The sequence below is a fragment of the Gossypium raimondii genome, chromosome 11, assembly GCF_025698545.1.
Source record: "Gossypium raimondii isolate GPD5lz chromosome 11, ASM2569854v1, whole genome shotgun sequence".
Lineage (NCBI taxonomy): Eukaryota > Viridiplantae > Streptophyta > Magnoliopsida > Malvales > Malvaceae > Gossypium > Gossypium raimondii.
In genome coordinates this window covers 42,953,091-42,963,020 of record NC_068575.1, presented here as the reverse complement: position 1 = coordinate 42,963,020, position 9,930 = coordinate 42,953,091, and the positions used below count along the sequence as shown (strand labels likewise).

Below are 9,930 nucleotides of genomic sequence, written 5' to 3'. Positions count from 1 at the left end.
TTCTCACTATCACAAGACAGTATCGAGACCTAGGCTTTTTATATGATAATTTATGTTTTATAATGATTTATTAGGTTCGAGTGGTAAAATCCTAGGTTAAGTGGTTTTAGAAAGTGAGGTATCGAGACCTCGTTTCTATAAACTGAGTCATAAATATTTTTATAAATATTTACGGAGTGTCATTAAGGTAGTGTTAAAGTTTCGTTGAAAAATTTTAACGTTTCGACAGTTAATTAATTAAAAAGGACTAAATTAAAAAAAGTGCAAAACTTGCTAATTATAATAATGTGACTAAATGGCTTGATTAATAAATAAGGAGGACTTAAGTGATAAATATGCCTAAATTAATGGATGAGGCGACATATGAATAAATAATAATAAACTAAAAAGAAACAATGGCAAAATTGTAATTATATTGAAATTAAATAAGACAAATTGAAATTTAAAAGCATTCTGGCTTTTCTTCTCCAAATTTCAGTTTAAAAATAGACAAGAGAGAGAGCTCAAGCTATTTGTTAATATTTTTTCCTCAAGATCGAGTGGAAAATCGAGGAAAAATAAAAAATTACCAAAATACCCCTAAATCTTGGTAATTCTACAATTTAGCCAGGTAAGTTCGTACAGTTAAAATTTAACTTTTGTATAAATTGATGATTGGTATTATGCATATATATTCTATTTCTAGAAATAATTTAATGTTCGAATTATAATATTAAATTGGATATTTGGTTTGAATGGAATGCGAGATTTGAGTACATTCGTGATTTGGCGTATGACAGTATTGGAGAAAGATATCAAAAAATTACCGAAGTAAACCGGGGTTCAACATTTGTTACGAACTCTCGTGTTTTACTTTTTGTTTAGCTTTTTCGAGCTTCTGTTTAGCTCTTTCGGGCTTCTGTTTAGCTCTTACGAGCTTCTATTAAACTCTTATGAGTTTCTGTTCAACTCTTATGAGTTTCTATTCTGCTCTTACAAGCTTCTATTCAACTCTTATGAGTTTCTGTTAAGCTCTTACAAGCTTCTATTTAGCTTTCGAGTTTGAATGTAACGCGAAATTTGAGTACATTCGTGATTTGGCGTATGACGGTATTGGAGGATGATATCAAAAAATTACCAAAGTAAACCAGAGTTCAACATTTGTTACGAACTCTCGTGTTTTACTTTTTTCTTAGCTTTTATGAGCTTCTGTTTAGCTCTTTCGAGCTTCTGTTTAGCTCTTACGAGCTTCTGTTTAGCTCTTACAAGCTTCTGTTAAGCTCTTATGAGTTTCTGTTAAGCTCTTACGAGCTTCTATTTAGCTTTCGAGCTCCTGTTCACGATGTACTCTTATCCGTAAGTCGTTCTTTGAATGGAAAAATCTCGGGAGTTCTCTTGGATAATAAATGTATATGAAGAAACGGTAAGAGAATGATATATATTATGATATATATATGAATATCTTGATATGTTGATACATGGAAATTATGTAAGTTGAGACGAGTAATAAACTCAAGTGTGATATGTTGAGATAATAAGGTTATCGATGTTGAATTTATATGAAATATGTTCAAGAACGCTAGCAAGTGTTGTTGTTTGATACTTAAGCAAGTGCCAAGCTATTGGTTGAATGGAAACATGTTTAATTACAATATGCATTGAAATGGTAAGTGCTCAAATGAAAATATGCTTGTGCTTATGAAAGAGTTGTAAGTTTTAAATTATGCAATTTCTTATGAAATGACTTCTCATATGATTAATTTGAAAAGGGGCTATGTTTAAATGCACTAGCTTGTGGCTATGGAGGTATGATATGCTTATGACTTGTGTGTTACGCCTATGGAACGAGTGTGGAAAGTAAAGAAGTGCAAATGAGAATAAAGAAATTTGGAAGAGTATAAAGTTGTTTAAAACTCCATTATACTAGAAATAAAATGTATAAATGATGCTGTGGATTTACTCATTTTGTGAGTTGTTGAATATGGTTTCTTGAATCGTGTGGTATCAATAAATGTTTATTCTTGATAAATATAAATTTCATAATGAAATGAATTGATACGATTAAAGTTTATACAAGCTTACTATGCAATCATTGCTTACGTATTTGTTTTCCTTTATTTTTTCCAGATTGTTGGAAGCTTGATCGGATTGGAAGCTTATCGAAGATATATCACACTATCCATCGGTTCAATCGACACTTCTAGATGTTTGATTTTGGTTATAATGGCATGTTTAGGTTATTTTGGCTAAATGTTGGCTTATATGTGTTTTGTTGGGACTAGCCACTTATTTGGCTTGTATTTTGGTATTTGGTAGGTGCATAATTTGTCTTATAATGTTGATGTGTGAATTGATTAGTGGTTGAATGATGAAAGGTAAAATAGTAGTTGAATATGCATAATGACAATTGTAGGTTGACACTAAATTGGGTGAGAAATATGGCTTGTAAAATCGTCTATTTTCGTCCACATGGGCAGAGACACGGGCGTGTGTCTTAGCATGTGTCCCCTGTATCTTTTAAAGAATGCAAGTCAATATGCTCATACGGCCTAGCACACGGGCGTTTGACTTGGCCGTGTGACCCAAGTTAGAGAGTTATACGGGCACGGACACGGGCTGAGACACGACCGTGTGTCCTTATTTCAAATGCCCACACGACTTGAGACACGGGCATGTCTCTTGACCGTGTGAGTCACACGACCTGACCACACGACCGTGTCATCCCTACAGTGTTGAAAATTTTAAATATTTCTGAAAAATTCTTTGATTATCCAATTTAATCCCGACTTATTTCTAATATGTATTTCGGGTCTTGAGGGCTCGTTTAAGGGGCAATATATGTTTCCATTGGTTTTATTTATGAATATTGATGTGTAATGAAAAGTTCAAAATTTTTGTCTGATTGATTCGTAAACCCCGGTAATGCTCTGTAACCTTGTTCCGGCGACGGATATGGGTTAGGGGTGTTACATGAACAATTCTTACAATCGCCCAATTTAATTCCATGTCGAATAAATCAACTCAATTAAATTATTTCCAAAGTCGTAGAATTTTCTTCTGATTCAAATACAGTCCGATAAGCTTTTGTTGAGCTAGCGGAGGGACCAATCGGACATATACAATTAAGCTCTAGTAATTGCAATTATGTCCAGAAGCATCATTCCGATAATTTACAATTACTTAATCATGGACTTAGTCCATAAGAAGTACCATGATCGAAAACTCCTTATTGTATACTATTTACGAAAGTAATTTATCCAATTACTTTGTCCAATGACCTCGTCATGTATGTGTTACCCTCATATGATATCATTGATTCCTTTGAGTTAAATTTGTTCATTCAACACAATCTTATTTTATCTCATTGTCACCATTGTGTCTTCTTAATGATTAATACGATCACTATCAACAAATGACTGTGATAAATTGCTCGTTCGAGAATAAGCAACCCGTGGCCACGTTCCATATTTATCAATCCATACAATGACAATTAGAGAATATCATTAACTCTTTAATTGAGTTATGAATTCCACTGTTGCTATTAAAGTCATGCTATACACAAGTCATGTACCCAACATACCAGTTATCGGCTCGATCATCTATAGAGCATAAGCTTCCACTTATATGAAAGCACATAAGTAAATCAATGACTAACTCAGGATTTAGGTAAATCACATCATGAATGTCACAAGTGAATTAATTCGGTTAATTGGTCGGTTGTCAAATTTAATTTGGTCGGAGGTTGGTTAATGATTTTTTAAAATTTCAGTTATCGGTTATTTCGGTTCGAAATCGGCGAATTAATCGAAATAAATAATATGTATTTATATACAATATATTTTTTATATTAACAATGTATTTTTTGAACTATTATTTTATATATTAATCGAAATAAATAAAATATATTATATATAATATATTTTTTGAACTATTAAGAAAAAGAAAATGAACATTAGCATTGTATTTTTTTTATATGTTTTATACTTATTTTAATCAAAAGACAAAATATATAAATTTTGGTTAATTTGTTAACCAATCGAATTAACTAAAATATTTCGGTTCGGTTAATGTATTTGAAACAAATTTCGTTCGGTTAACAATTAAAGATTTTGACATTTCAAGTAATTCAATTAATAATAATTTGATTCAGTTAATAACCGAACTGACAGTTTGAACACCCATGAAAGCTTATATCATAAGTCTCTATATCTTTTCATAAATTTAAAATTTAGTTTTATACTTTTATTGTTAGCAATTTAGACTTTCTACTTATTAGATTTTAAAATTCAAATCTAATTTTTAACATTATTAAAACTATTTTGTTAAATTTAAGTTCATTACAATGTCATTTTTAAGTTACATGGCTATAAAATGAGTTTTTTTAAAATTTAAAATCTCACATTAACACATTCAACAGAAAAAACTAATAATATTAACAATTGAATCTAAATTTTAAAATCTAATAAAGAAAACACTAAATTTCTAAAATTAAAATCATCATGATTATTAAAATGATATTTTTGTTTAATTTTTAAACAAATTAAATGAACGAAAAATAATACTTACACATTTAGGGCCGGTTTCGGGTCCTAATTGGATTATTCTCCAAGAAAAAGTTCCGCCCTATTGGGTGAAATGGCAACCGTTTAAACCCTAGCATGCAGTAACCAGGGTTTAAGGTGGCTCGCTTGTGATTGTCCCCGTCTCTGGAAACTTGCCTTCCCCTTTGTCCTCTCCTTATGATTCGAGATCCAGTCGTACTTCATTTCTCATCACCCGGCTTACGCAATTGTTTTTTCTAAAGTTATTTTGCTTAATCACCATGTCTGCTTCTAGATTATCGTCATGCGTAGCATTAGCCGCCACCGCCGCTGCTGTCGCCGCCTCCACACTCCAGAACCCTGCGTACGCCGATTCGCCATTTCGATTCAATCCATTCTCCTCATCCTCTTCTTCTATTCCTCCTGGTTCACAGGCGGAGCAATCATCAAATGCCAAGGAGGAGTCCGAGGAGCCCAAAGGAGCAGGGTTTGATCCAGAGGCTCTTGAAAGAGGCGCTAAAGCTCTTCGCGAGATTAACAACTCTCCTAATGCCAAACAAGTAACTGTTCATTTTTAATTGCCTTTTTTATTTTCTTTTTTGACCAAATAACGAAACAAATGTAGATTTATGGAAGGTTTATTTTTTGGTGTTGATTTCGTTATTTTGAAACGGAAATAAATTAAAGGAAAACGTGTAATTGACTGGGGATGTAGAATCGATTGTGTTGCTGATATGACAATTTGCTTTTTTTTCCCTTCTTTTTCTTTTCAGGTTTTTAATCTTATGAGAGAACAGGAACGTTCTCGGCTAGCAGAGTTAGCTGCTGAAAAAGCTCATCATGAAGCAATCCAATCGCAGGCTGATATTGTGAGTGATAAGCTAAACCCTTCCACAGTTTCTATTTCCTTTCTCTTAGCCCATTGTTCTAATCATGTTGTCAATTCTACTTAGCAATGCAGCTTGTACAAATACTTCTAGGATTTTAGCTTATATTGTGACCATCCATTGGCAGGAAAGGCAACGGAAGTTGGCTGAGGAGCAACGGAATTTAATGCAACAACAAGCTCAGGCAAAAGCGCAAATGCTACGATACGAAGATGAGTTGGCCAGAAAAAGAATGCAGGTGACAGGGGCTTGTTTTTCTACTTGCTTATTTTACTCTATGCTAAACTTAGTAAAAGGAGTTTGAACTTAGACACAATGAGTTCTAGTCTTTGAAGCTGAAATTAGACTACTGTCCTATTAGAAGAAACAAAGTTTATTAGACTCGGGTATGAGTGTCATGTATGGGTATGTGTCTGACATGGGATGTTAAATTTTTTCTTAGTTTTTTACTTATGTTTGGGGGGTCCCTGGTGTATTATATCTTCATATTTATATCTAGATGTGCATTGGACATGGGTATTTCAAGAAGAATGAAGAGTTGGAACAACATAGAGAAAAAATCACTAACATGCTTTTAGCATTGGTTGGTAATATCTAAAAAAAAAGTCATATTTTAAGCATGCTAACTTAACTATTAACTATCTTAGTTCAATCCTTCTATATTTAAACTTTGGTCAAATTGGCTTAAGAAGCTGTAATATAGCATGTCTCTTCTTGATAGAAATGACAGTTTGGTTTTACTTTTCATTTAAATGTTCTTTTTCTATGCCCTTCAAGCATCAAATTTGCTATAACTCTTCTATCAAACTGTTATATTTACCACCTTATCAATCTTTGCAGACAGATCATGAAGCTCAGAGGAAACATAATGCTGAATTGGTTAAGATGCAAGAAGAGTCATCCATCAGAAAAGAACAAGCAAGACGAGCTACTGAAGAGCAAATACAAGCTCAGCAACGCCAGACAGAGAAAGAGAGGGCTGAAATAGAAAGGGAAACTATAAGAGTTAAGGCCATGGCTGAGGCTGAAGGACGTGCGCATGAGGCAAAGTTGACAGAGGATCATAATAGGCGAATGTTAATAGAAAGGGTGAATGGAGAAAGAGAGAAGTGGCTTGCTGCAATTAATACAACTTTTAGTCACATAGAAGGTACATGACGTTTTTGGTATTCTTTCTTCGTTCTAGTGGTATTGGTCTTGTATCTTTATGACTATTAAATTAATTGGACATTCTCGTATACTAATATTTCCTTGAAATGAAATTTACAGGGGGATTTAGAACTTTATTGACTGATAGGAATAAGCTGGTTATGACTGTTGGAGGAGTTACTGCATTAGCTGCTGGTGTTTATACAACAAGGTATATTTGCCTTCTTTTGTTGCTGCTGTCAAACTGAAGTTTGGTTTAATGGATTAAACTATTTCAAAATTTCCTCCCTCTTATTTCCCCAAGTTTTGATGTTGTTCTACCAGCATATCCATAGTCTCCTTATTTGCAAATGGAAATGCCACTTTTCTTTGTCACAAATTTTGCTCAGAAAGCGCATTTCAAATGCTCAAGATACTGAAAATAAGTTTTTCTGTAGTCCAATATAAAACCATCTCAATAAAATGAATGACTTTTCGGATATTTAGCTGTGGTGGATGCTAACGTCATGTTGACTGCATTATAAACATGTTGTAAAAGCACATGTTTGGCCAAAGCACTGTATCTGCTGTATAATGAATAGTACTAGCACAGCTGATGGCTCCTTGAACTCTGCCATCACTAGCTTCTCTTGGGGTGGCATTACTGTAATGATAAGTGTATTGCTACAATGTTTGGTTGGCATGTTGGGCTGTGCCCGATTCACTAATTTATGGGGAAGATGAACAATTTTATACCCTCAATAGGCTCTCATATTTACGTCACCAAATACATTCTTACTTTACTCTATGGGATTTATTCTCTTAGTATGCTCCTATTAGCACCATGTTAAGCTGTGCCTTATTCACAGATTTAAGAGAAAGATGGATAGTTTCTATACCCTCACTTGCCTCTCATTTTTGTGTCACAAAGACATTCTAACTTTAATTGGTAGCCGGCTCTTATCATGTTTACAGAGAAGGAGCTAGAGTCACATGGGGTTATATTAATAGGATACTTGGACAGCCATCACTGATACGAGAGTCATCCATTGCTAAATTTCCATGGTCAGGCATGATGTCTCAAGCAAGGAACCGAATTTTAAATTATAGTACAGCAGCAACAGTGGAAAGCAAACAGAGTCTTCAGAATGTTGTTCTCCACCCCTCGCTGAAAAGGAGAATAGAGCATCTTGCTAGGGCTACAGCAAACACCAAAACCCATCAGGCCCCATTCAGAAACATGCTATTTTATGGACCTCCAGGTACCGGTAAAACACTGGTTGCAAGGGAGATAGCACAAAAATCGGTAGGTGGTGATTGATTGTTTCATTTTCCTTCCTTCATATATACTGTGAGATACTTGTACCATACCCTCGAATTGCTGCCTCAGCAAGTTGTTTCTCTGGATGGAGTAATTCCTATAAGCTTCATAATATGACATACAAAGGAAAATTAACTGAGAATGTTGAATTTCATAGAGAATTACACATCTATCTGAGTTATAGTCTTTTCTATACGTTTGAAAAAAAGAAGGTTACAGTATGTCCTATAGAAATAAATAGAGTGAATGAATCAATGCTGTTGGAGTAATTCGACAATTTATTTGGTCTTCTTGACTTCCCTGTTGCTAGAATTGATCTAATTTTCAACAATACTTGCTGCTTATTTCCTGTGTTTTGACCGTATATGTTGCAGGGATTGGATTATGCAATGATGACTGGAGGTGATGTTGCACCACTGGGTGCGCAGGCTGTCACCAAAATCCATGAGATATTTGATTGGGCTAAGAAGTCAAAGAAAGGTTTACTGCTTTTTATTGATGAAGCTGATGCTTTTCTCTGCGAGTAAGTTACCACATCCTTGGCGTGTTTCAAGTTTCAAGGTGGAATTGCAGTCTGCATTATACTGAGTCCTTTTGGTGATGGCGTTAACAATTGTGTTGTTTATTCATGAATACAGGCGTAACAGTATACATATGAGTGAAGCACAGCGAAGTGCTTTGAATGCATTGCTCTTTCGAACCGGAGATCAGTCTAGAGATATAGTTCTTGTGCTTGCCACAAACAGACCCGGGGATCTTGACAGTGCTATCACTGACCGAATTGATGATGTGATTGAGTTCCCACTTCCTGGGGAGGAAGAACGATTCCAACTTTTGAAGCTTTATTTAAACAAATACCTTGGCGGAGAAAGTGACAATACATCTAAGTGGGGTGCTCTGTTAAATAAAAAACCACAGAAGATAACCATAGAAGATTTGCCAGAAGATGTAATCCGAGAGGCTGCCAAAATGACGGAAGGTTTCTCTGGCCGTGAGATAGCAAAACTCGTGGCTAGCATCCAGGCAGCCGTGTACGGACGCTCAGACTGCAGATTGGATTCTCAGTTGTTTAAGGAAATAGTAAATTACAAGGTTACTGAGCATCACCAGAGAATAAGATTGGCAGCTGAAGGTGGTGTGCCATCTTAAGAGTTTTACTTGCAGGATAGAGTGTGCTTTCGTTTTTTACCCCTGAAACCATGGATGTGGGAATTTTGTTTAAGAATGATAACTGGATACATGATTAGTAGTAGGTACAGTGTTGGGATGAAATTGTGGATTATGGTAAATCTTAAAATTGGGTGATGAGGTTTCCGAGAATGTATTACGTTCATCAAACCTTGTAACCTTAGACATGGAAGAAAGACTACTAGATTCATTGCAATAACATGGTTCTGTCTTATTTTTGGCTCCTCATTTGTTAAAGTTGAAACTTTTCCTGGATTAGTATCTAGTCAAATTTATTTTTTATTTTTCCATTTTAATTTGAATAACTTACAAATGTTTTGTTTACTTCTTTAATCTTTTAACAATAACAAGGATAGGAAAATATGGATATACTGCTATCACGAGGCTAGAATTTTAATCTCGCAAATCACGTGGCTTTAAGTTATTCTTTTGCTTCGAATTCGATTTGCTCTTGAAAGTGAGTATTCAGAAAGGAAATTTTTTAAGGCATTGAAGTAAAGTCAAAGCAAATACAAAAGATAAAAGAGTTAAAAAAAATGCCACAAAAAAGCATTGCATTGTTCGAGTAAATGTTCTCAAATATATTCAATCATTATGAATGAGATGATTACAAATGAGGGGGAAATTCTTTATTTATAGTTGAGCTCCCCCACATTCAAAAGCACAATTTAAATTACATTGACAGTCAATATTTAAATTCTATACAATCTTACCCTTTAGGATTTATAATATTTACCATGGTAACTCAAGTTTTACTGGAGTGTTCCAGTGGGGCACCAAGGCTTAAGTAGATGAGCTTCTCTATATATTCCACGAATCGGGTCAATTCAAGTGGATTAAATGAGCCCCATTTAATCGACTGACCTCCATGGGATGCTTTGTGGCT

At 34.6% G+C, this 9,930-nt stretch overlaps 1 protein-coding gene across 1 annotated transcript; it reads left to right on the top strand.

The window, feature by feature from the left end:
• The first annotated feature begins 4,570 nt into the window (after positions 1-4,570).
• On the top strand, positions 4,571-9,267 carry LOC105803793 (uncharacterized). The gene is made up of 8 exons (XM_012636192.2): positions 4,571-5,080; positions 5,294-5,389; positions 5,535-5,645; positions 6,248-6,557; positions 6,677-6,767; positions 7,511-7,841; positions 8,231-8,379; positions 8,495-9,267. Exons 1-8 carry the CDS (start codon positions 4,802-4,804, stop codon positions 9,003-9,005), a joined length of 1,878 nt encoding a protein of 625 aa, XP_012491646.1. The 5' UTR covers positions 4,571-4,801; the 3' UTR covers positions 9,006-9,267.
• The last annotated feature ends 663 nt before the right edge of the window (positions 9,268-9,930 follow it).